The sequence below is a fragment of the Nelusetta ayraudi genome, unplaced genomic scaffold (genome assembly GCF_046127955.1).
Source record: "Nelusetta ayraudi isolate G7.1 ecotype Tasmania unplaced genomic scaffold, CSIRO-AGI_Nayr_v1 ptg000031l, whole genome shotgun sequence".
NCBI classification, from domain to species: Eukaryota; Metazoa; Chordata; class Actinopteri; order Tetraodontiformes; family Monacanthidae; genus Nelusetta; species Nelusetta ayraudi.
In genome coordinates, this window is record NW_027466081.1 from 4,120,748 (window position 1) to 4,148,670 (window position 27,923).

At 47.3% G+C, this 27,923-nt stretch overlaps 1 protein-coding gene across 14 annotated transcripts in view; it reads right to left on the reverse strand.

The window, feature by feature from the left end:
• The window catches only part of LOC142891442 (mitogen-activated protein kinase kinase kinase kinase 4-like), a 75,597-nt gene that overhangs the window by 38,954 nt on the left and 8,720 nt on the right, over window positions 1-27,923 (reverse strand). For all 14 annotated transcript variants that reach the window (XM_076030980.1, XM_076030979.1, XM_076030983.1 and 11 more), the window contains exon 3: window positions 2,507-2,563. In XM_076030980.1, the coding sequence (XP_075887095.1) occupies window positions 2,507-2,563 (57 nt within the window). The remainder of the gene's footprint in view (window positions 1-2,506; window positions 2,564-27,923) is intronic.

Consider the following 27,923-nt stretch of genomic DNA (forward strand, 5'->3'; position numbering starts at 1 on the left):
CGCTCCATTACGTTACGGCTCCGCACCTGGAATGGCGCCCTCAAGGTGACCAATTGGTGTGTTTGAGAGCTGTTCACGCTGAGACGCACCTGTCCTAATGCCATTTGAAACTGCTTCCCATTTCAATCAGTTTTTGCTAGAATCGGATTTCATGTGGTTTGTGACTGTTCACACTACAAAACAGCCGTTCGGTTTCAATCTGGATGGGCTAAAAATCGGATTTTGGCTGACCTGTGACAACTGTTGCGTTTCAGCGCACACTTTCAGAAAAGTGGGTCAAGCAGAAGACGTAAAAAGATGGACATTTCCACACTTCTGTTGAGTTCCCAAAATCAGCTAAGTTACAATTATTATGACGCGGCATCAGGGAATACGGGAGCGTGAATAATTCATATCTTACCAGTGTTGCAATTATTGCAATCGTTTGTACCGCTATAAACGCGGCATCAGTTTCTGTTTCCAGCTTATTACTGTTGGAAAACATTCATCAAGTAAATCTGGCATAATATGGGCACTGTTTAAAAAGAGAGACAGAAAGCTGCAGACAACATGCAACAGTAACGCTGACAGTCTCACCCACTAGCAAACCTACCTATCAGCTACAGTATCTGCCCATCTCACTCCTGCAAGCAAAACCACCATTTGAAAACTGCATCGACCTTTTTCCATACAAGCGTTTCAGACGTCTAACTGGACACATGTGGATTCACATTCGGCCAGACTCTCTGTTGTTCATTTTTGTTCTCTCCCTCCGCGGGCGAGAGTCCCTCTCTCCCACTCCTCGGCCTCTGCACGTCTCCCTCCCTCTCTCTCACTCTATATGGAACAGGAAGTGGAATGTGGGTCAGCGATATGCACGCGGAGTGCAAAGTGTACGTGCGCAGGCACGCTCATAAAATCAGCAGAGAAGACGTATCTTTTTTTTTTTTCATGGTATGCAAGACATAACGACCAGACTTAAAAGAAAGGATTAAACGATGATTCACGTGCATTTCTGTCACTGGAGTCATTCGGGTCGCGCGATCACGCGCTGCCTCACCGTCGGCCCTGCAGCTGCTTAAATCTTCCAGAGTTGAGCCTACAGGTGCACAGCACAACTGTACCAAACTCTTTTGTCTTAGTATTGCACCATGAGCTGGCAGACTTTACACAAGCGTCTGACTTTGGTGAGAGACAAAATTAACGAATCAATACAGACCGCGACAAATATTAAGACTGACTGGGTTCAAAACGTGTCCTTCAAAATGTTGAGTCGGAAGTCAGACTTCTTTTTTTTTTTTTTTTCCTTATTCTTCTTAAGGAGGTGCAGATAAAAACAGCAGGGTCCAAAAAGAAAGGCAGACGGTCCAATCCTCTTCGGTGGAGGAGTTGACCCAGATTAAAAGATTTCGGTTCGCTGGGCTCCTCTCCGAGGTGCCTCGGCAGGAAACGGCCCTCACATGCCTGTTTGTTGGATGTTTATTCCCCATTGTCTCGTCCAGCGTTCTCCCAGCAACGTGCGGCGCAGCGGGAAACAAAACAAAACTCGCCGCCTCCTCCGTGCGGCTTTTAACCGCGAGCTCCGGGTCAAACCTTACAGGCCGTTTTTGAAACTTTTAGCGACGACTGACTGAACCCAGGGAGTCACTTCAAGACACGAGCTCAGCTTTTTCCGTCTTTAAATAAACTCTTTATAATTAAGAATACAACGACCAAATGCTTATCTCCAGAGCCCGCTGGCTGAACGCGAAACCAAACAGCAGATTTCTGCATTCGTCGGGATTAAGGTCAGCGGAGGCAATAATATCAAATTTGGCACCTGTTGCTAAGATGCAAAAGCCGGATTCTGCAAGGCGCTTTTCTTCGCGGCTGGCCGAGTTACGACGAGGTAAAGTGAGTGCAGGGCAAAAGATTACGACAGCACTCCATGCATGGGAGTCGATTTGCAAATAAATATTATAGCAGCGGCAAACGATGAAGTTATGAAACCTCACAGATGTGGCTGAAACTGGCAAGAGGGAGAGTCTGAATTATTGATTTACATGACGCCCGGTCGGTTCTCCTTTTTACTGCTGCCTGCACGGGGCCTGATAACTATTAACTTATAGCAAGAGCTTCAACTGACAGAACATACTGGAGAGGGAGGTGACAATATAAACAGGCCTGAGTGGGACAATATATTGACAGCAATTCTTCGGCGCAAACTTTTACAAATTATGCAATATTTCAGAGTGAACCTGCTGCCAGCGTCTGGTTGAACAAAAACTGCACTTGACACCATGTGCAAAAAAGCTAAGGAGCTCAAATGTTGCATGGTAGCACTTCCTTGCTACCACCAGATCACTACAGCATGGGGCCGAGTAGGCTGCAGAGTAGTGACTGACCGCACATCCTGAAAGTAGCTCCACTGCGAGCTTCGAAGAGGGAAACACCGCCAGCAGCACCTCTGCTTTCTAAACATCCAAATCCTGACTGGACTTTCCAGAGGATCCAGCAACCGGGACCCCGCCGAGCGCCGACCACTCACCTCGGTGACGTCCATGACTTTGATGGCCGCCAGCTGTCCCGTCTTGACATGTCGACCCTGCAGGGGGAAAGCAAAAGGAGAGGAGGGATTAGATGAGAGCGAAGAGGTCACCTTGGGGGTTTTTAGTCTTGGCGGGGGGAAACTGAATCTCAACTTTGAAAAACGAGAACAAACAACAACGACGCGGCACTGAATGACATAAAATCGTTGACGTGAAATTGCATGCAAGGAGCTTTAATGACCTATAGGGCCACATTAAGGGCAGCCCAGCATTTGTAAGTTGCGAATGAGTGTGTGTGTGTGTGTGTGAAACCAAAGGAAAGAAAGGGTGTGAGGTGAACAACACACCTCCACAATGAACCTCTATCAACTACACAACAACAGCAGAGACAAAAACTGTGTTTCCTTTACAGGTTTTCGCAAAATAAAAGTGATATTTCTAAAATTTCAACAAAGCACAATTGCGGATTTGCAGGCGTTTCCAATGAATGGTGTGAAGCACATAAGCTGCGATTGCTTTTGTTTGTTCACGTTTGCTTGCTGTCAAGAATGGTTAATATATTTTTCTCTTTGATGACTTGTAAAAAGAATCCTCCTCCTCCGTCCAAACAGAACGCGCCATTTTCACTCGAACTGAATTGGTCATGTGACCCCATACCTCAAGTCCGCTGACGCCATATTTGAGAGGTTTTTATGCGTTTCCATCACCTGTTTTTTACTGCGATATTTAGGTTTCTGTGCGATTCTAGGGGGTAACGGAAACGCAGCTAAACTCTGCTCTTAGCTCAGTTATCGCTCTAAAAACATCAGTTCAAAAGTGTTCTCAGTATGCACAGTGAATGTACGTGTGTGTGTGTGTGTGTTTTTTTATGTCTGCCATCATATTTTGATCTGTGGGAAACCAAAACCTGAGCTGTTGGCCCTGAGCTCCTGAATAGGTTGGTGGATGGATCGCTGTGGGATTAGCCGTGGAGGACGGACTCTGTGTGTGTGTGTGTGTGTGTGTGTGTGTGTGTGTGTGTGTGTGTGTGTGTGTGTGTGTGTGTGTGTGAGAGTGTGTGTGTGAGTGTGAGTGCGTGTGCGTGTGCGTGTGTGTGTGTGTGTTTGTGTGTAGGGCGGGGCCTGATGATGAGGTCAAAGCTGAGTGACAGAGGGAGCTGCTGGCTTGGTGACAAGGACGCAACAACCCTGCCGATATTCTCCTCTGAGAGCCGCGTAGAAATAGAAAACACAGACCATGGAACAGCAGCTAGATTATTATGGTAGCTAATGTCGGCTCAGCCCCGTCTTAACGCACACAAACGAGCTGAGCATGCTCAGGATTAGGTTGTTATTTAATACGATCCTACTTTGTTATTTCTGATTTACTGTATCGAACTGATACTGTGTATTTTGTCTTGCGTTCAACTGTACGGAGTCCAAGAGGAGTAGCTGGAAGTCATTTTAACACCATGAATGTGAATGAGAGATCAAACAAGAGAAAAAAAGAAAACAGCAAATGGCACAATCCCTGCCGCCTCCGGCTGCTGCTCAAGGATGCCAGATCTGCACCGCCGAATCCTGCGAGCCGTGTCGGCCGTGAGTCAGCTGGCCGCGGACGACGCGTCGGTGGAGGGTGGACGGAAAAAAGCAGCGGACTGGCGAGCGCACGGCCGGCGTCTCGGGATCCAGACGGGCCGCATTAAACTCCCGGTCCTATCGGAGCGCCGCTGAGTCATCGCAATGCGCGTTTTTCTCTCTCGGCCGGCCGATCTGGATCTGATCTCACCGGGTCCCAACCGGAGTTTCTTTTTTCCCTGCTGACCACAGGCCGCTTCCAGCTGAGTGCGCACTTCTATTACCAAGGAGAAATGGACGCACACTCTCTCTCACACACATGCACACTTAAGCGTTGGCCTGTAGCACGGCAGCACATTTAAGGACACTGGTGACATCATTGCAAATTTGGGCCAATGCGGACCACTGCAGGCACACATTTTCTTCCCTTTTACAATGTTTTTCCAACAATGAAAGGCGTCCTTCTCCTTTCTTGTGATGTCACAAAGGGCACCAAAGTATGGCTCACACCTCTCGAAAGGTAATGGCCACACTCCTAGTGAGGTTGTTGGCTCCGCCCGCCGAGACCATCTCGTTTTGGTAGGGTGGACGGTCCAACAAACCCATCACAGGCCAGTGGCTCGCCAGTAGCGGGAAGTCATAACTTAAAATAGGGTTTCAAAAAAGTGTATGGTTCACATAGTTTCAACTGCTTCCTTTCCGACAGACATCAGAAATAAGCTGAATGTTTAAAATGTATTGAAATCTTTTAATTACATACATATTTTTACACAGCAATCAATAAGGTGCAGGAGCAAACAAAGCTGCAAAGAACAAGCGATCCTGATTCGTAGCCTACTCTGCGCAAGCAACGCAGCCAGTGCGTAGCTGTTGCGAATGGGTTGTGCAATGGTATTGCCCGAAGCTACGTAGACTACGGTTTTGAACGCCAACTCTCTGGAAACGATCGAGAGTTAGCGTCGAAAATAAACGTACGTTCGAGAGACAACTCAGAAATACGGGAGAAACTGTACCATGCCGTACAGATTCCAAAAGGGATGCACCGTTTCATTGTCAAATACAGGACAATTTTGGATTTTAAGAGACAGTTGGCAACTCTAGGTTTAGGGTGAATTATTGTGGGATTCTGGTCCACTGAAAAATAAAGCCTTGAAACTAAGCCTTAGTGAACTTCGATGTGAATAAAATAACAATAATCTCGCGGGGTAGGAGTTTTGTAAGTACGAGTGGGTGTTTGGCCGCTTGTGTGTGTGTGTGTGTGCCTTTCCTCTCACACATTGTCAGAAAGGTGACCTCAGAGTGCAGACTGCAATAATTACAGACCCCCACATCATCTCCAGGCCCCACCAACGCGCAGAGAGCTGAAAGATGACATCACCTTCTTCTCTGGCTCCTTTGTTCAGGAAAAGGGGAGACACGCGCACGCACACACACACACACACACACACACACACACACACACACACACACACACACACACACACACACACACACACACACACACACACACACACACACACACACACACATCTACCTGGACAGTGTGGACGTGGAAAAGACAGGAAGTGAAGTCATTCTGCTGCTGGGCCTCTTCTTTGCAGCTTATAAGGATATTCCAAGTCTTTTAAGAGACAGTTTTGGCCATAATTCCAAATCAGTGAATGGATCTTTCAGCCTGGATGTGTTGCTAAATCCCCAGGACTCAGGAGAATCACAAATAATCACTAGGGCAGGAAAAGAATCCAGACATTTTCATTGAGTGTGGCAGAATCCCTTCATCGTCCTCATCAACCTCGAGGAGAGTAATGGTTTGTTTATGTTGGTTAATGCTTCAACTTCGCTGATGACGCCACTCTCTTTCGGGTCTATTTGCAGGGACTTTTTCAGCCTTGGATCTCCCATAATGCCAGGAAAACCCACAGGAACCGGCAGCTTTAAGGGTCGTCAGTGTCGGTTTCGGTGCGGAGCTGAAGGATCACATGATCTCAGCAGCAGAAGCCCTCCAGCCAACTCGGTTGCCGCGTCTACAACAACAATGGCCCTTTGGTTCGGGTTGCTCTCAAATCCTGTCTGTCTGTCTGGTCGCAGGCGCTGCGTGATGATATTACGCGTCGTTTTTTTTTCTTCAGAAAAAAGGAAAAATGTGGAAGGACTGAAAGATCTCCCTGAGGGTTCGTCTCGCCTGAAATAATTAGGAGTGTCATGGGACTGGCAAAAAACACATCCCTTAACGGCCGCGCGGTTTAAAAATAAAGCTCCAGATGGAGTTGTCCCAAAAGCACCTCGGCAAAGAGGCGGTTTTGTATTTTGAGTTCATTATCGCATTCGGGAGGCGAGGCCCAAGAACTGCAGCCAGGAGTCCGTAAAGTGACTGATCAAGTGATGACGGCCTCGCCCGGAATGCCCTGTGTGATTCAGAGATGAGCCACGTCGGTTTATTAAAACGGCGCGCAAAGTAGGGCAGCAGTCAGGAATGCGTCAGGAATGCGTGAAAGCAGCTGCGCGGCGAGGGGGGGGGGGTTGAAAAGATGGAAAATTTGTGAGTCGGGAAGATCCCGGAGCGGCGCACTTTAGCGCTCGTGCCGCACTTGAAGCGTAAAAGCGTTTCCCGAGCAAGTTTTCCCCGCTCCAAACACACGTCTGCTAGCATGTGGCTCAACAGGGGAACACAGAGAATGGAGACGCAGGCAGTTCAATTTGCATTATTTCTGAGCGGTAATAGTGATACCCAAACACACAGGAAATTGGGTCACAGAAAAAAACATTTATTCAAAACATTTTCACCTCAATGATCTGAATGCTTGAACATGCAAAATCGACGTTACGGATGGAGGGACTCGAGTCGGAAATCCTCTTTTTTTTTTTTTTTTCTTTAAAAACACTTTGAAAAGCTTTCTGTTGGTCCGAACGTGATCGGGTCGATTAGCGACGAGAGGGAGGCGGAGCTACAAGCAGGGGTATCGCCGCATTGAAAACAGGAAGCTACCGCTAGCTTGTAAACAGAGGCTGCGGTGCGGTCGCTTTGATCCCAACTGGACAACATTTCGTCTCCAGCCAGGAGCAGAATGTAGGTCAGACTGCTGCAACACGCGCAACCGTGGGAGGCGGCCAACTCGCCAACTTGGAAGATCCCAACTTGAAAAATTCTCGGACGAACCGATCGTATGTCCTTCGGGAAGAAAAAAAGTTGAGAGGGGTTCGGCGTAGTAAACAGGAAACTACTTGAAACCACCCAGGTCAAGGCCCCGCTTGCTTCAAACGGGTTTACTGGCCCGAGCGGTCGTGAAGATCTGATTAGCGTGCTTTGAAAAATGAGACAGAATCGTCACCCCTTCCCCCAAAGTTCCTATGGCCCCTCCCTGCAAAAAAAAAGGGGGAAGAAATCCAAAGGACTTGGGGGAAATATTCCGTCTAGTGTGTCACGTCAGACTGCTGACCCACTGACTTGCATCATAGGAGCCAACTGGATTACTGAGAACTTCCAAGTTTGCTCATGCATGTCGGCAACGAGTCACATGGGCGTGCGCGGCGTGGGGGAAGTCTGCGGACCCACACGGACTCCAACACCACCTGTAGGAGAAAATTAAGTACCGCGCGATTGGCTGACCGACTGTCATCAAGTCGGGCCACTTCGATGGCAACCGGGGTCACCTTGCGTCCGTCTAAGGGGCTCCGATCACCTCCGATCAAGACAGCGAGGCAGCAGCTTCAATGAGCTGCGGTCCCCCCAGACAAATGGGCCTCGACCCCGGAGTTCAGAAGGCGCGTCTCGCTGTGATCTTTCAGCCACGGTGACCTTTGACCCGAAGCCGCCACTCTGGGGCAGGGAGGGAGGAGGGGGCACCCGATCTGGGTTTGTCGTTAAGACGAGCCGAAAGGCCGGAACGCTGACAGCAGATACTGATCAGCTCCTTCCGCCCCGGACGACGCTTCCGATTCAGAATGTAAACAGGTGGTTCTTCTCCAGTTTGGATTTCAAAAGGTTTTCTTTTGAGCCCGAGAAATCGCATTGCGGGAGGTTAAATTGTCGAAATCGCCTGTCGCTCGATGCTTTTAATCAATACTAATTTGCTTTGCTCCATCCACGTAACCACTCCGAAGCTTCACAGACGTGAAGAATTCCACCTCCCTCTCGCTGGCAAGTCTGCCGAGGCCGCGTATTCCCAGCGTAAACAGAGGAACACAAGAAAAACACACAACGTTCCCGGTTTGGAGCTCTAGTTGGGTGGGATCCTTTCCTTCTTGGAAAACACACACACACACACACACACACACACACACACACACACACACACACACACACACACACACACACACACACACACACACACACACACACACACAAGTGCAAAACGTCTGAAGATGTCGCAAATATGCTGACAAATGCAAATTATGTGAAAGTGTATATTTGTGTATGTGTGTGAGGGGGAAGCCCCTCCCTCTTGGAAACACCTGCAGATAGACAGAAGCTCGGTTCAATCGCTCAGTTCAGGAAAAAAAAACAAAAAACAACTGCACGATTTGAAAACGCGCATCTTTTAATTTCTTTCAATCCCAGTTTGCGTAACCTCCGTATCAGACGTACAACAGGACGTTGTGCGCACTGTTTATTCATAAAGCCGAGGTCTAAAAATTGAAATTCAGAGAAGTCTCCCAGCGTGGCCGCCTGCTCGAGGCCGATGGTCCTGCTCAACAAGGCCTCCTTTATTGCCACCCTCTGGGCTCCGGCGGCAGAGACAAGGAGCCAGGTGCAAGTTTTTGGTAAACACACACACACACACACTTTGCCCGACACACAGATCACATGCACAGATGCACAAAGACAACACAGACAGGGAGGCGTGCGGACACACACACACACACACAAACTACAGCCAATTTGGGGGAAAAACTCCAGCTAACAAGTCCTCATTGATGGAAGCAGTGATGCGTGTCGTAGTTCAGAGGTTGAAACTAATCATGCCGGTAATGATCAGGTCCTTCATCTGAGGGTATGTTGGGGTTTTTTTCTGCAGCGTAAGGCTATCGTAAGCAGAAATGCGCAGCCAACCCAACGGTCTGAATAAAGATCGTGCACGAAACTCAAACACACTGAGGAGGTCCACAGGGAGGGAAGGAGGGGAGGATTAAAATATTTCTGATGGTTCCAGATGAGCGAGCGGAGAGCAGCTGTTGAATTTTGAACACCGTGCCACACACACATTGTCAACAGCAGCAGCAGCAGCACTTTTTCCACTGAATTATTTACAGTCACATGTTACTGTTTCCCAATGAACTGTATTCATGGCATATGTAATTATATATATTAGGGCTGTCAGTCGATTCAAATTTTTAATCGCATTAATGTCTTAAGTTAACTTGCGATTAAGTGCAAACTAATTTACATTTCTTTTTTACCTTGCTCTACATGTAACTTCACAAGATTTCTATTGTGTTTCTTATACTCTGGGAAAAATTGGAGAGGACAATAATAATTCCTTTGTTGGAATATTCTATTTTTATTTTCATTGGAACGTTCCAAAATGATTACTGACTGAAACTGTCCAGATGCTCTCCAAAAAAAAAAACTCAAACCTTCAGTTATTCTCAAGGAGTTTGAGTTAATGCGTTATTAACGTGTTATGAATGTGTTATGAACGTGTTACCGACGACAGCCCAAATATAAATATATATTACAATTATACATATGTCTGGGGCCTGCTTATGAGACATTTTCTTCCTTCGCTCCTTGTGCTTTCTCCACTTCTCAGAAAGTGTTCACTAAAACACAAACTTGCGCAAAAGAGCACTTTCTGATGTCAAAGAGGGTACAATACCGTCCCCAGGTTAGTAATAATATTCCCCATGTGGTGTCCCTGCCCTCTTATACAATTTTCTCCCTCCTTCCTGACATATGAAAGATCAAACAAAGTATCCGTTTTGGCTGCAGGCTGTAATCAAAGGGCTAAGTATGCTGTATCTTAAGAGATATTTTGGGAAAACTAGTTGGGTGAGGCTGCTACACTTTTTCAAAATTTTAACAACATGGTGTATTATTCAGTTAAAAAAAAAAAAGGTTAAAAAGTTTGGACAGCCACAGTGATGTATAGCCGCTGTCATCTCATCCAGTCGTAGTACCACGGTTACATTCTGGGCACCGGAGCCGGTTTTCCATAACGTAATGAGCCTGTGGCACTATTTTTAGATCCACGAGGAAGGACTGACCCCGGGGTGAAAGTGATATCACTCATAACCAGAGCGACAAACCACAACACCAGAGCTTTGCAGAAACACTGCAGAGGCAGCCAGGGAAGAGAGTGAAATAAAAACCCTCGAGGACCCCTCCCCTCTCCTCCGCAACCATTCCAAACTCACAGCTAAACACTTTCTGTTGAAGTGCAGCTACCGCCATGGAGGTTTTGCACCAACCTAAACACTGCAGTAAAGAAGAGGCTTCTTTCACTTCCAAGTCTGCCAAAAGCTGAACGCTTGCACGGCTGATGCCAAGCTACTCCAATTATGAGACCCATAGTTTGTTTAAATAAATCTATTTTCCCCACGCTCACACTTCCATTATATTTAATTTAATTTAGAACAGCTCAAGGTCACGTAAAGTTTTCGAAAGGATTTGGGGGGAAAAAAAAAAAAAACTGTGGCTAAAAGTTCAGCGGCTTATCCTGTTTCATGCCTTTTGGCTGAAGCTCAGAAACGAGCCGAGCTGCCTCTCCTCTCCTCTCTCCAGGAGTGAAGTTTGAGGACGTGCAGATGTGAGACGGCCAGATGTCGCCCTGCTTTTGTTTAATTCGCTTTTAAACGCGTGACCTTTTTTTTTTTTTTTTTTTTTTTTTTTCTCCTTCAGGACCAAAGCGGTGCCAAAACTGCAGCTGGATGAGGAGAAGTCTGCTTGATTTAAACGACACAACTTGAGATGGTTGGGATTATATTTGAATAAGATTTGCTCGGAGACACGTTGCATATGCGCGTCGATAAAGCATGAGGGGGCGAAAGGGCCCTGGAGGCCGCTGACCTTTACGAACAACCCAGTAAAACCCAGAGAAAGATACAAAATTGAAAGTGAATAATGTCTGAAAGACTCCTGCCGGCTTCAGACTATCACAGCGCTCCACCCGCTCTGGGCGCAGCGTGCAAGCCAATATCACACCTCACTTTTACTGAATCTCTTGTGGACATGGGCAGCAGGCCGACAGGTGTGAAGGCCCCAGAGAGCAGAGCCTTCATGACTCGGCAGGTCCTGCTGCAAATAAATGTCTAGGCTGCAGCGGCAGCCCTGCACCATAAATTATCGAAATCTCTGGGCAGGTGTCCAGAAAACAGCGTATTTAGCCCTCTGTTTGCCGCCTCCTGGCAAGACAATGTCCAGTTTTTGCTCAGCTTGTTGTGCAGACCGTTAATGCTACGCATTTAAAATATAGACGTCAGCTTTTTGTTTTTTGCAGGCCATGGAAAGCATTGTGAAGCCGCAGTGTGCAACGCTGGCTATGGAGACACACATTGCCACTGATAAGCAAACCATTTACAATATATGTAGGACAAAGAGATAGATGCATAAATATAGAATTTAGTTACAAGGCTGAAAGCTCCATCAAGACAGAAGTCTAAAGAAATCAGACTGAGGTTTTTATAGATCGATTCGATATCATTCGAAAAGACATGGTTGAATGAATGTATAGTTTATAAAGCAAGTTTGTTGTCTTTGAGTATCTTTCTGCTAAAAGTCAACCCTTCGTTGGACCTTCCATGTTTGGAAAATGACAAAAAAGAAGGATGGAAGCAACATCTTGCTGGGAACAACTGTCGCTAGCCTGGAATGGGTACTGTGCCCCGTCATGACACCACAAAGGGTTGATTTGCACAACTTGGCGCATGCTTTCTGCCAAATCGCAGCTAGCAAAACAGACAGAGATATTTCATAGAGAGCAATTAGTAAAATGAATTTTGCACAACGCAGGGTCGTCTTCAATGTCTCAAGTGTCACCGTCAGCAAAAAGTTTTGAGTTTTAGCCGCAGCGGGGTCACAGAACGTAGCCTCCGCGTCGGAATTTTCAGGGGCGAGATGAAGCGGTCGAGTTCACCGCAGGAATTAACTCGCTGTCGGTCGCCATTACCCCTGTTGGTACAGAGATTTGGGCGCGGGCTCCGCCTCCACACGCTGTCAGAGGGAGAGGGAGGGAGCGCGAAGACACCGCCGAGCGACCGCTGGAGGCTCATTATTCCCTCTCAGAGGCTCGTTAGTGATGATTCTGGCTGACTGGGCCGCGAGGCTGCGGAGATATGAATCAGGGAGTCGTCGGCCACAAAAAGAAATCCTGTTAAGGGAGGCCTGGCGCTCGGCACGAGGGCCGCGCCAAGTGATGGAGCACTGTTGTGGTGGAAAGAGACTTTAATGCCTCTTACTGGAAGTTTTGTGTAATTGGGCAGAAAGGGGACGTTGGTTCAAGACCGGCGAGTGTGATTTGAGGCAAGTTTGGAGCTAAAGACTGCAGCAAATACCTTCAATTTGCTTTGAATTCATATGTTTAAACCTCTCCAACGCACTTTTTTGTGATTACGTGGTTGTTAAAAAGGATGAATTACATGTTCAAGTCTGAAAACTTATTTTAGAAGCCCTACAAATACTTTGTCGTTTACATACAGCTGTAAAACTGAATGGAGTCGACTAAGCCCTCGAATGCACAACATAACCATGACTGGCAAACTTAAGCCACGTTCAGACTGGCAGCCAAAATTTGATTTTTAGCCGATCCAGATTCAAACCGGATGGCTATTTTGTAGTCCGAACATTCACAAATCACATGAAATCCGATTTCTGCAAAATGGCTTGAAACCAACCTTCGGGAGGTAGTTTCAAATCACATTTGGACAGATGCGTGTCAGTGTGAGCAGCTCCAAACACACCGATGGGTTTTGACCGTCCGTGACGTCACTCAACGCGACGCAAGAGCCAATGCGCCACCAGAGGGCAACTGTCAGATGGGTCAATAATGTGGCCCAGTCTGAACAGAGCCAGATCCCATTTGGACACTTGCTGAAAACAGTGTGGTCAGCCCTGAAAATCGGATTTGAGAAGGAATCTGATTTGAATCAGATTCGCCTGCAGTCTGAACGCAGCCTTAACTGCCATGTTTAGCCTAAACACTACATGAGAGTCCTCAACACACACACACACATACAGACAACTTTAATTTCACCACCAGCCTCAACATCATTAGTTCGGCTGTGACTTCCGACATCCTGCTTCGACACCTTCAGGCCTCAAGAGAAAAGTCACGATCGATCGTGACTGCTGCTCTGTGAGCGGTGGCTCAAACGGTGGATTTTTTTCTCTCCATTTTAAGTGGCTGATTGTCAAGGATAAAATGTGTCTCGACACTTCATTACATAAAGGCTCTCTGGCTTGCTGCTCGGCCGTCATCGTGACTCAGTAGCGCGAAACCTCCACGGGTTGTGCGTCCCGAGCATTTCGGTAATATCAAGCGGCACGACTGCCTGCGACAACAGGGACCTAGCGCTCATTTATCAGCCGTACGCCGTCATTTACCCCCCCCCCCCGAAAAATGACATTACACGAGCGAACATTACCGGTGAATGAATAAATAAATAAGCCGAGACTGGGCATTGTTGACGCGGCGCTGACTAATCCACTGGGGGGCCCCCAGAAGCTGCTTAGACTGGCAGCGGGGCCGTGCCAGGTTGAAGGGCTAATTAATTAGCTTGTTGTCGTCGTTTTAGCGCAGTGGCTGGCTAGCGCAACCGCCTCTTTATTAAATATGGTCAGATGCAGTCTTTCAGTCTTTTTTTTTTGGGGGGGGGGAGATTACCGCATGATGGTGCAGTCCAATGATTAGGAGGAGATTAACGCAATCTGCCGAGTGGCAGCAGGAATCGAACAATGGAGCCATATGCGAAACAGAGTGAGGGGGAGGTGGACGAGGGCGGGGAGGGGGTCGACGGCGAGCGCCCGCTGGCATGCAGCACGTGCGGTCAGCCATGTTGGACACCGCTCCTTCCGATTGGGACGCGGGCGCGGGCGGGGATCAGCTGCGGGTGGGTGTGTGCGCGCGCGCGGGCGTGTGTGTGTGTGTCCTACTTCACAGCGGCTTACTCAGAATGAGACAGTGCAGGCTGGTGCACACACACCAAATTTTGCTGATCAATAATTGGTTAATGTTGGTTGTGAGGACTGAGTAAACAGTCTGACATTTGATGAATTAACAGCCTAGTTGTGTGTGTGTGTGTGTGTGTGTGTGTGTGTGCGCGCATCTGCATCAGCGAGCTACACTGCATCACCTTGGAAACAGAGCGCTCCGTGGCTCCAAGGAGGCAACCATGGATGTGCGTTAAAAAAAAAAAAAAAAAAAAAAACTGGGACAAAGGTCGTCCTGCACAGCTATTTGCATCTGTATCGCTCAACAGACCCGGACGAGGGCTGAGTAATTCGAGCAACATGCACAAAAATCGGCCTATATTGTTCTGCAACATGTCACACAGCACAACAAATTCATGTGGTTGAACAAAAAGCGATTCTTGAGTCCGATTTGTCTGCACTTCTGCATTACTACAGACCGAGGCTTCCTATTGGTCCACTGAGGTATCTGACTAATTTCAAAACCTGTCAAAAAAAAAAAAAAGTGTTCACTGAGCTTTTTTAAGAAATAAAAATCACCTTTGAGTCTCACTTCTTCCACGAAGCGCGACACACTTTACAACATGCACTGTAGTCTGACAGTTTGCGTTAACTGCACTGCCGCATTTTGATAATGGTGGTCTACGCTGTGTTTTTTTTTTTTCCCCTTTTGGTGGCCTATTTTGACTGCCAGGGGAGAACTATATACATAAGTACGGTTGATTAATATGTCCTGTCCTTTTTCAAAATACAAGCATATCCCCAAAGCCATTGAGTTCACATAAAAAAAAAAAAAAAAGGCTGGCAAATGAGCAGCATTATTGCAAAGTCACCGCTGCACCTGATTGGCTGCGTGTCGCTGTAACTTTAATTCCATGCTATAAAAAGAATAATAAAATTCATACTAAACGATAAATGATCCCTGTGTTGTTTTAATTTAATTCCAGCTATCCGTTGATGAATTGCAAACTTGAACTAGAAGCGTCTAAATTCCTAATAACAATATGAAATCATATCTGTGACACCGAACAACCGATGGCACAGATAGTGGAAGACGCACCACCACAGCGGTGGGCGAGTCAAAGAGAAACAAAGTACTAAAAAGACGGTGAACAGAGAGCTGCAGTGTTTCAAGCGCGCTGGCAGACCAACCGACTCCTGCGAACGTTACAACGGAAGGACGACAGGAAGGAAGAACGGAGGAAGGGAAGGGAAGGGAAGGAGGGAGGCAGGAGACCTTCAAAGGCTGACGAAGCCAGCCAACGGTTTTGGGAGCAGGGCCAAGGAAAACCATCGACCTCCTTGAGAGGATTCATCTTCTTTCCTCTGCTTAGTCATCCAGAGCGTGTTCACCTCAGCGGCTTCACTACCACAGCAGGCAGACTCCCCCCGCCGCCCCCGGTCATGCCCAATTCATCACAGCTCGGTTCCAAAAAGCAGACGGGAAGTTCCCACAGAACAAAAAATCACTGTCAGGACTGTAAAGTCGGACCTGGTGCAGTTTGAAGTGCTCATGGTCAGAGAAGTTGTGGTCCAACTTCAGGAGAACAGCAAAGACTGGTAGCTAAGGTCTTACCATTCAAAAAGGTGATTCGTTTAAAGGTTCCACATTATGTCTATTTTCAGATCTTAAGATTTTCATCCAAGACTCCAGTGTCAGTGCCCTCTGTGACATCACCATGAGCCTCCCAAAATTCTTGTGTCTGAAAACTGGGAGTAATCGGTGAGTAATCAGAAGAGGTAAGCAGGAAGTTTGTGTAACCTGATACCGGTTACTTGCCGGGAGCCAAATCCTCTCGCCAGAGACTTTTAGACCGGGCCGCGTGTTGATACCCAGGGTGGCTGCAGCCACAGCTCGCCGGGCTTGGAATCCATCGAAGGTCCTTACAGTCACGGCAAGCTTGCGGTGTGACACCGCCGCCAGACATCTGATGCTACCGAGCTCCGCCGCGGCCCGGCCGGTGACACCTGCTGGCCGGGGGGGGACGCCGACTCCGAGGCGCAGGAGAAACCGCAGGCACTTTCTACTCAGGCATTTTTATCACCTCTTGAAAAAGGCCCCCGTGAAAGTAATGAGGGGGTTCTGGCAGAGGGGGGAGGGAGGGCAACTCCGGTTGGTAAATATAGGGCCCGGCGCTGGCAAGGACCGAGGCCCCACTGCGGTTTCACGTTCACGTTGGGATTTTATTCCCTTTTTTTTTCTCCGCGTTGCGGGGGAAAAGGGTGAGGCGCACTTCATTAAGACGGTGATGTTTTAACCGCCTGCGAAAACACACGGCTGGAAAAAAGCAAGTGGGGGGTCAGGCGGCGGCTACAGGGGGGAAATTTTAGACACTGGGTCGGCATTGGATAACACTGCATCCCTATGCTGGGGGGGCGACTTCTGTTGCTGCGTTCAAGACTTTGGTGCCAACAGCTCAGGACTCGCAAACGGATCCGAGATACAAAAGCGGAGGAACGGACTTAATCAGAATCCAGGATAAATTGGATAAATGTCGTAAATCCATCGGCCGGGTTCGAGTTTTCGGAGGACACTGGAGAGTTTCGAGCGCAATCGGTGAATAAAAAAAAGCAGACAAGTCTCGATGACGGATGAAAGGCCTTGAGAATTTCCCTGTGTTCAGAGATTTATTTCCCCCCGCCGAGATCCGACAAATCTGGCCGCCTTGCTGTTACAAAGAACAGAGGCGACACTGAGTGCGCTAGTTCAGGATGTTCGATCCCTACAGCAAGACAACACCACTGGTCGTTTTGGTTTTCCCCCCAAAAAATTGCCTAAATTTAGTGAAATTTCTTTTTTTGTCGGCCGTTGCTGAATAACCAAGTGTGTAGCATGAGATTTTGCTAGTTATTCGCAACAGTGTTCATGTTTCTGTGGGGTGTTTTCATGTCGGCAGATAAGTACAGATGACGGAAATTTCAAAAACAGCGCCCTGCCTGGCACGCAGAAAACGTTGAGAAAATGCTGAGCTCTATATTTTTAGGCCGAGTAGTAATTTTATTAGTTTCTGCCAGCTTCTCGGGCAGCTGCTACGACATGCCTGAACTGCTCGGGGTGGGAGTGGTCCCACACAACAACCAGCACACTCAAGTTCTCTACCAAGATAAACGTTTTCCTCTTTCTCCCAAAAAACTGAATTTCAATCCGATTCCTTGACCTGTGGTTCCTTGAATGTGGAGTTGTCAGGTCAGGTCAGGTCTGGTCGGTGCAGCCCTTAAGTCAAAGTCTCTGAGGGACCGGGTATCTACCAAGAAGCTTCAGGCAGTAACCCTTCAGGTGTATATTTAAAAACAATCAGGTGTATATATATTTATATTTTTTTTAAAAAAAGCAGGAAAAAAATAAATTCTCCCTCAGAAATCATTTGACTTGTTTGCACAAACCAGCCACTTCCCTAAAGTAAATATTATAACACTGCTTCACCTTCTGAAACACCAGAAATGAACGTTCCTCTCGCAAAAACACACTGCTCACCACAGTGTTATCGACGTTCACAACATGCATGTTTTTCACGCACGGCTGAAAACAAGTCGCTTTCGCTTTTCACCGCAAGCACCAATAAAGGGTTACTTCCTGTAAACTGACTCGCAGGGTACCAACATGCACAAAGACACACATGGGACAAAGGCACGTTCATTCCTAATCACACCTTGAAATCTAAAATCATTAGTGGCTTTTCTGGGGGATCTGCAATGCACAGAGACGCCACTGACAAGAGTGGGCCCAAACCGGATTTCTAGGGGTGAAACGGGGCCCCGCTTAAGGTGCCACAGGGGCAGCTGTGCGTGAAGCTGTGGGATTATGGGGGAATAAAAAGGTGATTGAAGAAAAAAAAGCCTAAAGTCAACAGCAGCCGCTTTGAAAAATGGCTCGTTCGCTGCTGGGTCGCGCTGCGCAGGCACAGCGAGGAGGCCCGATTTAGCGCCGATTAGCTGCGAGTTAGCAAAACAAGAGGCCCGCCGACAAATACGCGCAAGACTGGCACGAGAACAGAGGGAGAACATTACTGTGGGGGTCCTTTACAACTAGAGAATGTTCAACAAAGCGTAAAGAAAATAAAGTACAAATGTGTTTTTCATCAACGTTCTTTATGGGCTTCTTCTCGCAACCACAATATCTTCGTTAATAGACAAATGATACGTATAATTACAGTCACGGTGTTTGGAATTAGCATAATCAAATTCTGATGTTTTCCGGTTCAACCTGGATTTGAATCAGGAATCCTTTTGTTTATTTGTTTGCTTTTAGTCCCAACTAACCTTATTTCTTTTCCACTGGTGACTAATAGCGAGTTGCTGTTTGAATCAGGATAATAACCCAGTGACCTGGATTCAGCTCCAGCCATGCCAAACTTTTTTTTTTTTTTTTTTCCCTCCGCCCCTTGTGTCAACGCACCACGAACGACTGTTGGACTGGAGGCTCCGGCTGAGCGAGCGCTACGACCATAAAAAAATGAAAAGAAAATGTTCGATCTGTATCCGGTGTCGGTTCGTTGTTTGCACTTCCAAGTCGCCACTTCTACCTCCACCACCAACCAACCTACCAACCAACCCTGAAGACATGAAGCCAGCCAGGCGAGTTATGACGAGCCACGAGGCAGCAGCCCGGCCTCCCTCTCAACATACTGACCCACAATTCAGCGCTGCCGCTGCTATGCGCTATAAATAGACCGGGATTTAACCTACAGCCACGAGAGAGAGAGAGAGAGAGAGAGAGACAGAGAGAGAGAGAGAGAGAGAGACTCTTTCTCACACACGCACACAGAGGCTGAAGGAATGGAAGGGCAGTGCAAGGAGATAAGGAAGGCTGGGCCACTGCTGGAATTCTGATTGCCATGTGTGTGCGTGTGTGGGGCGGTGACTCCTCTCGCTCGCCCCTCACAACAAACATGGCGCAAGGCGCTGGCTAGCCGTGATTCATTCGGCAGACACAGGAAGTCACATCGTCCACGTGTCCTCCAGACAAATTAGATGCAGTGCAGCGTTTCCGCGCGGCAGAGACGGACGATGGCAGACAGATGGGAGCCGTGGGGGCGGACGGTGCCGGTGTAAACACGAGAGGAACGATAAATCAAGGGGACCATAAAATTCCAAAATGACCGCTAGCACGGCGGCAGGCACGAACAAAGCGGCCGAGCGAAGGTGAAAGGATGCGAGAGCAAACAGCGAGATCTAAAAAAAGTTCTTGAGATCTCAGACGTCCGCCTTCATTCAAGTAGAACAAGACATTAGCATGGCTAAATACACTAAAGCCCCTTTCCCACTGGCCAAAAAAAACCCAGTTTAAACCAGCTAACGATCGGCATTTGGTGGCAGTGGGAAAGGCTTACAGACCCGCGTCAACCAGCGTCTAACAACCTGGCAAGTCGGCTCTAATCGGCTCGGCTCCGATCGGCTAGCAGTGGGAAAGCCAGACCCACGCCAACACGCTAATTTACGTGATGACGTTGAGCGTTATGTGCGCCACTTCGTACATCACGTACCCAAACAAAGCTCCGTTTGCATTCGAGACTGGATTCATTCAGCGTATTGCAGCACTGGCAAGACAGTGGAATTCGTGAGCTTCTCAAGTCTTAAGCCCAACAATGATTCCATGTTGCTCTCCATTTTTTACTTCCGTGAATTCTATTGCACTTCATCAACACAATCTCAGTGTGACGCCGTTCGCAGACACGCAGCGGTGAAAGCGGAGGCTATGAAGCTAGCCAGCGGAGGCTATGAAGCTAGCCAGCGGAGGATAGACCCCGCTGGTTTTGGTCAATGGGGAAGGGGCCAAATGCCGATTGTTAGCGGGTCTACCCCCTAATTTCAGTGTGAAAGCGGCATGATATATCGCTCACCCACCTTGCCAGAAAGGTTCAGGTTCAAGAGCTGACTTCTCCGAGCTGTTAAAACTACAGAAGAAGAAAAGAAGCTATTACAGATTATGAACAATGAATGCCGTGAAGGATTTTTAGTATAAATGTGGCAGCTGTTACAAAAAGAACTGGACCGTATTTTCGCCTAAAAGAATCATCCCTTGCAGGAAAACATTCTCGCCACATGGCAGTGATGAAAGGCTAATTCTGCCCTTCACACAATAGGAAGTCTCACACGCTACGCTAGCATTCAGGGTAAATCCGATTGGTATGTTGGAATGTGACTTCCTGTTTTGACCCTTCCCTAATGTTTTTGTGGACTGCTCACCAGTCAGACACCTAAAGATTTAAGTCTCAGGTGCACAAAAAAAGGAAACTCAACGATCTACACCAATACATTAATTCATAAACTATAAATAGAAAACATTATGACATCAAATATAATCGCAAAGCTGTATCGAGGATGTGATCCCTCATGTAAAAAGAAAATCAAACATGAATTTCAGGAGCCGCAGAGTGGAAAGTGCCCCAGAAGAGCTGCTAAGCCCGGGCCATTCCGCTTCGGGTTCTAATCCCCGCAGCCGCGCTTCCTCTCATCCGACAACAAGAAAAAAATGAAATCCTCCCCCAACCGACACGAAAAAAGCTGCGTTTGATTTCTTTAGCAAGTGAGAGGAGAGTTGAGGACGCGGCGAACAAACGCAGAGCCGGATCGTCTGGCCCTGCACAGCAACCAGCAGCAAATCCTCCTCGGCTCCGCTGGGTTTCCTCTACACTCAGGTGGGTTTGCACCGGGTTTGCATCATCAAGACCGGCATCTGCCGTCGGCGCGTTTTGAAAACCTCCAGGAAAGGCGGCACTCAGCTCAGCTCAGCTCAGCTCAGCTGCACAAGATAAGTCCACCTTGACTCCTGCACGCTGTGACTGCTTGGAAACTGGCAGCAAGACGGACATCAGAACCTGAGCTGGCGACTGCTTGAGGATCCAGCTAATGAAGTGCATTTGCAGCAAATGAAGGGACGACTTACAGGCTATGTCGTACAGCATGGCTGTGATAAAAGTAGAATAAATTGAGGTTCCAAAGCAAACACAACACACCTGGATACCCTGGCGAGATGACTTTGCAAGTCCAAAGCTCGAACAAAGGTACTCGGGTCTGCTGGGCAAGTTGCAAATTGGCAATTCAGCCCAGCAAGGCACAAGAGCCTCTTTTACGCATTGATTTTTTTTTTTGGTATTTGTATTTTTACTTTATTTTCAATCTGATATTCCACAATGCACGGACTGCAACAAAACCACTGAGGTGAAAACACGCAGCTACTGGCCGGACTTTGGAACAGCAGACAATCCGCCAGGGCTCAGCAACCATCCTGCTCCTCCACGTGTCATTTAGTTTCCCAAAGGAAACTGGAAACTTCTGCAATCTGCAGGGTATTTTTCCCCCCACCACCAACCTATCAATTAACAGCCGTACGGGAAATAAAAGCGGCAACCACAGGAGTTCCAAATATGCTCCTCGATTTCAAAACGTGGCCCCTTGCTGTTCTCTTGTTATCGCATTAGTTTGCACTATTTAAAAAATATCCCACTGGGTTTCACCAGCATCTCACCTATTTTTTTTGAATATTTGGCATATACGCTTGAGATTTCTTCAGTAGTTGAAAAGAAAGCCTGTTGAGTCATACATTTTTACAGTGTCTATTCGCAGGTGTGTTTTGTTGTGATTTCCCTGTTCCGCCACACTGGTGTAAATACATTTGTGTCGTGCGATTCCGCGCTGGTCATTGTGGCCTCAGAGGGTTGACGTCACCATCGAACTTCAAGAGACATGCGGGGGATGTCTCTCTGCCCTTTGTGACATCATCCAGAACTCACTCAACACTTTCCGAAAAAGCTGAGCAAGCAAAGGCGGGATGGACTTTTCTCTTTCCTGGGGCCATCACTTGGTAAGTATCATTTTTTCCGCCATACACGATCAGGCATATCATTGACCCTTCGGCGGTTACTTCGAAGTCTCCAGCGTGTATGTTCCCGTCTTGGAGCTCCAGTCTAAACAAGCTGTTCATATACTGGCCGTGGCTGCGACGCAACGACCACATCTGAGGCTGCGGCCATCGCTAACACAAAACACGGGACGTCAACCGTGAAAAAAAGAAGAAGAAAAAAAGTCCGAACCATGGAAACCCTCCGTGGACAAAAAAAAGGCCGAACAGAGCCGTTTTCTGTCAGAAACAAGCAAGGCGCATCGGGCCTTACACAAGGGCAGGAGGGGAGAAAAAAGAAAAATCCCAGCATTCCTCACGTGTTGCCATGGAATCAAACAACAACAGAAGGGACCTCTTTTGCCTCGGCTAAATTTATTGCGCGTGTGTGTGTGTGTGTGTGTGTGCCCGCGAGAACAGAGTGTTTTATGACTTGAGGCAGGTCTTCTTTTCATCCAGGTACATTCTATTTTCCTCTTTGGCACTGCCGGGAAGGATCCAGACCTCCGCCGACACCTCGGTCGCTTGTAAACGCGCGCACGTAGGCGTACGTGCGCGCTCTTTCCGTTGTTGCTGTGTCATTTACGGAGGTGAAAACAAAATTGCGGAGGCCCGGCCGACCCGCACCGGGATGCTCGGCTCTATGGAGACGGGAATCAAATATCCTGGAACCCGTGTGCAAGAGCTGCAGCCTCGAATAACAAAAAAAAAATAAGTCCGGAACTCTTCGCAACGAGTGAAAGAGTGACAGAAGCGAAAGCCGTTGTAGAATGTAGGTCAAGACTGCAGCACGTAAACGGTGGACGGCGGCCGGGTGGCTGAGGTTCCAGCTCTCGGTTCTCGCAGTAAAAGGTTCTCAGCAAACTCTTATTATGGAGAAGGCGGAGGCTTAGAAAACGGGAAGCCAGTGTATTTATTTTAATTACCAGGTGAAAGGCCCATTGTGATGGAGAATCAAGGGTGATCTGGCCAACAGGTCGTCAGCACACGTCATATAAAGCATTTGAACAATGGCAGCGGCAGCCAGGGGAAGTCTGAGCAGAACTGGCCAACATTTCCTCGTTGAAAAAAGAACAAAGTGCGACGCTAAAGGCTTTTTTTTCGCGACTCCTGACCGGCTTAGGACACAATTGAGTTAAACACCTTCCCAGCAGGCAAACATCAAGATTAGTTAGGTGTCAAATAGGAGTAGACAGTAGTAGGCAGTAAAGAAATATCACTGGCCCTACCCCCCTTCTGAGCTTCTATTAGCTTGTTAAGTGCTTCCAAATGAGGTTAGGTGCTTCAAATACAATTGGCAATTGTATTTGAAGTTGGAAACATTACATTTGTTGTGTCAGATTAGCAAAGAACTGGCCAACAGGTGCCCCCGACCTTGGCCCAGATCCAAGATACCAAAAATAATTTTCACTGACTGATTGTGGAGGCCCGTTTGTACTTAAAAAAAAAAAAAAAACAGTAACAAGTTGTTGCACTTTGTTACACAAATCGACAAAACATCCCCAGAGCCGCCTGCCAAAATTGGTCCTCCCCTGCATGGCGACACGCCGCTGAACCCGTCCCACTTTAGCTCACACGTAAACAAGATTTCCCTTTTAAATCCAATTGAGGTGATGGCGCCTATGAGTAATAAACCTGTTTACCTGTTGAGCGGTCCTGCAGGAGTTTTTCATAACATTCGCCTGCTCTTGTTTCCCCTGTCAAAACTTGTTTTAAAAGCAGCGCTGGCGTCGACGTCACAAGGACGTGACGAAATCAGAGGCAGAATCTCTGATTTTATCGCCGTTTAAAGCAAAGATTTGCGAAAATATGTTTGTAAAGAGATTCTCTAATGTGCCACGTTTCTACCATCTTCGAAGCAACATTGGCAAGAGACTATAACTGCAACTGGGACAACATTTTTCAGGAAAAAAAACCTGAGGAATAACAGATATACAGTGCACCTAAATGGGCGATAGAGTGGAGAGCCGAGCAATCTATCAAGACAGATGTGTGGAGGGTGAAAGTTATTTCCAAGGGGGTAATAAGCAGAAAGAGCTGGAACACACACACACACACACACACACACACACACACACACACACACACACACACACACACACACACACACACACACACACACACACACACACACACACCTAATCCGAGGAGATAATATTCCACTGAAGGGTCGAGTTTCTAAAGCCTTTCAGCCACGTCACTCATCGAGTCTCTCAGCTTCTCTGTTTTTTCTCAGGGGTCAAAGTTCAAACATTTCGAATTGCACCTCCGAGAGATGCTGAAGAGCACAGACACAACTGAAAAGAACAACCCAAATAGAAGACTGATAAATCCACACACACACACACGCACACACTTACGTTCTTTGCCGCAATACCAATACCAATGTGACAACTGGCCCATAAATGCAACCCTTTGTTTAACTGACTGTTATTAAGCAAAAAAATCTATTTCTTGGGGGAAAAAAGGGGGAAGATATTTCTAGGGAGAACATTATTGGGAGGTCGTTAATGCAAGCGTATAGAAAAAAATCACTGCAATTTAGCAAATTATGGTTATGGTTACAGTTACTACATAAAGAGGATTGGACAGGCGTAGATGAACATGAAGACCTCCTGCGGCCTCAAAACCATGTGAAAAAAAATGAAACCCACTGGGTTGCAAAACTGTAAACTGGCAATATTAGTCTATAAAATATCTGCAATTAATTAAAATAGAAATGCTAAATTGCAAGGGGCGGGGATGGGGGGGTTGGAACACATTCTTTTGGCTCTAATTGATTGCTCATTGTCATGCTGCATATTGTGTAAGGACACACATGTACGATGTCAAGTGGAGCCAACGTTCATATTATTATTCTTCAGTTAGTTAGTGAGAGGAAATGGCCTTTTAATCACATCAATCCGGAACATTGTTAATTGCTCTGGGTCTAAATAAAGTGATCAACCCTAAATTATTGTTAGGAAAGCAATTAAAATAATAAGGTCAGCTGAAACACGCGCACCCATGGTTTTCCACAGACATGCCTGGACATGTTGAGGATTCGCTCTCACTCAGTCAGGTTTGGGGAGAAAAGAGTTATTCACGGATCAGCTGCTGCCAAGTGGCTGAAACCGAATGTTGACATCCCTCTTGTCTTCGGGGTTCTCTCTTATCTGCAGCTGAGTGAGTGGATGACGGAGTGGCGTGTAAAGATGAGGATGTGTCGAGCGACGGACGGCGACGCCTCGATGAGGGTGAACGTCTCACGGCTAACTTCAACGATTGGCGTCGGACGCGTAACCGGACAGATGTAGCGGCTGCGCTCTTCTCCTCTCCGACAGAGATTTCTGTTGGCCGAGAGGACATCGATCCTCCGTGTGCGTTGACAGTGAGAATGTTTCCAAAAATGTCCTGCAGTTTCTTCAACAGCTCACAGTGATTCCGGGCCAGATTCTCTCCCCCTAACAAGTGAAACTTCTGAGGAGCGTTTTGATTTTCTGGATCTGCCGGACTCTGAGTCACGACGACGCTGCCTGCATTCAATTGATTTTACACCAAAAATTCCAGCAACGCAGCCTTGAAGACTTCACATAAGGTAGGACCATCAAGAAAAATGATAAACCTGAAAATATGATGACTTGCACACTTTCTCTGATTACTTTAGGTTCACTAGACTGCAGGGAATGTGTGTTATTTCAAAGCTTCCAGCCCTCATGGGACTTTGCACATATTCTGCCCGGCTACGGGAGGAAGTGCTTTGAGAAACTCTGGCCCAATCAGAGGCCCCGCTTCCGGTCAGCTGGCCCCTGGCTCATCTCGGCCAGCCAATCAGGGGGAGGACTCTGGAGTCAGGTGACTGAAGCTCAGAGAGGCTCACAGTGTTCCGAGGCGGATGAAAACAAAAGCTAATGAGGCTGTCGTCTGTCCCTGCCAGCTGCCTCGGCCCCTGAAAGACTCTGCACCGTTCTGATGGGCGAGAGAAAAGCAGCCTTCATGCTGCTGAAGCAACAAGTGTGTGAAGCTGGAGTTGAAGTATATTGGCAAAGTGAGCTCCGTCTGCATCTGTATTGGCCCAAAAGTTTCTTCTTATGACTTACTGGTAACGCCACTATTAATCGCTCGGGTCAACTATTTGAACAAAGGTTCTAGCGTGAGAGTCTTCCCTTTATCTGCACTTCATATGGTCGCTCACAACAATACTTGTGTGCCTTCAAGTAATGACCACCCCACAGACTGCAACCGTGCTGAAATGGAGTCGGTGTCAATTGACAGTGACCTTTTTCCATCAAAACATCCTTTGTGACACAAGGCCTTGGCATTAACGTCCAACCGTCGCCCATCGCTACAGAAACACAGTCCCAGCTGGGCAGGGGACTATCCGAGCTACGATAGGGTGAAGTCGGCCAAGTATCTCAGGGCTGACATGCTGGGACGAAAGAGCATTCACGTCAAAGGACGGTTAAAAGTTGCTAGTTGTGGTTGGACTGTGGGAGGAGGTTGGAGTAGCTGGAGGAAGCCAACAAGACCCAAGGGGAACATGCAAAAATCAAACGTAGAACCTTCTTACTGCAAGGCAAAGGCGCTAAACGTTGGCCTTGAAAGAAATACTTGTGCCTGCAAGCCTTTTGTTGATTTTTGGGGGGTATATGTCCACTACCTTGCAGAAGGATATCACAGTATTTCAATCAGTATCTCTAAAGATGGTTCCTTGTACATCTGTACCAAATTAAGTCCAGATATACTGCCAAAACAAAACCAAAATCATTAATGCAATATTAATAACAACATTAATAGGACAAAGAGGATCATCTCTGGACAGATTGCATCAGTCAAACTGCCTTTCTGGAATCCCTGAGCCAAAATCCAGACTTGGCAAGGGTAAAGCACCAACATCTCACTGTTAACTTGAACTTCTAGAATTTGACCAAAGTCTTTCTATTGGACGGCGCTGTTCAAAAGGGACATTTTAAGTATTTTTGAGTGGAGGTTTAAGACGGATGACTGGCCAAAGTGTTTTGTTCTGAACAACCAAAGGCAAACTTCTTGGCAGTCAACTGTGCACCCCCTCTCCCCGACCCAGGCTGACCCGACCAGTCTCCCCCTCCCACTGCAGACCAGGGCCAGCTTTAATTTCCGCCTCCAGATGGTCGCCCCTACAGTAGGAACCCCTGCCCCCTACTACAAGCCCACTGTGTACGTACAGCCGTCTAAACCGCAGGAGCTCAGACAGGCCAACAACTGTTGTTAAGAGCCTTGCGGCGTCTTGAAGACGGATAGGCTTAAAGAAACCGAGAGAAGTAACAACAAGTGGCTCTATACTTTTTGTCTGGAAAGACAGGGACCCCAAATTTAATTTACCAGTTTAGAGTTCTATCCAAAGAGTGGCCAGGATAAAACTCTGTCTTCACCCCATAAAATAAATAAGATCGTCTCCACGTTGTGACCACAAAACATTCCAATACAGGGTGTTCTGGAGATTGTTATCTATGTTGACACATAGAGTGACAGGAGTAGCTGTTTTTTTTCCCCAACTTATTTGACCTTTTTACCAAAAAAATGTAGATATTCAAAATGGTGAATGATCAATAGTGAAATGTATGTTATAGATAGCAATGTCAGGAAATCTATAGCAGAAAGTGACTCCACAGAGTCTCCTCTGTGTTGTTCTCCTGCCTCCTTCCACTTCTGACACTGTGTCAAGAAAATGAGAAAATAGCAGCCAAAAACACAACCTGATAAAATTCTAACCTTGACTGGAAAACAGCACAAAGCAGTAGAACTGCCAAGAGGGACGTCCTCTATCTGCAATTTGGTGTACGTGCAGCACCAAACTGCAACATCCAGCGGTGAAATTATCTCATATCACCCATTTAAGTCACAGCCGCATACCTGAGATTCAAACCAGAAACATACCT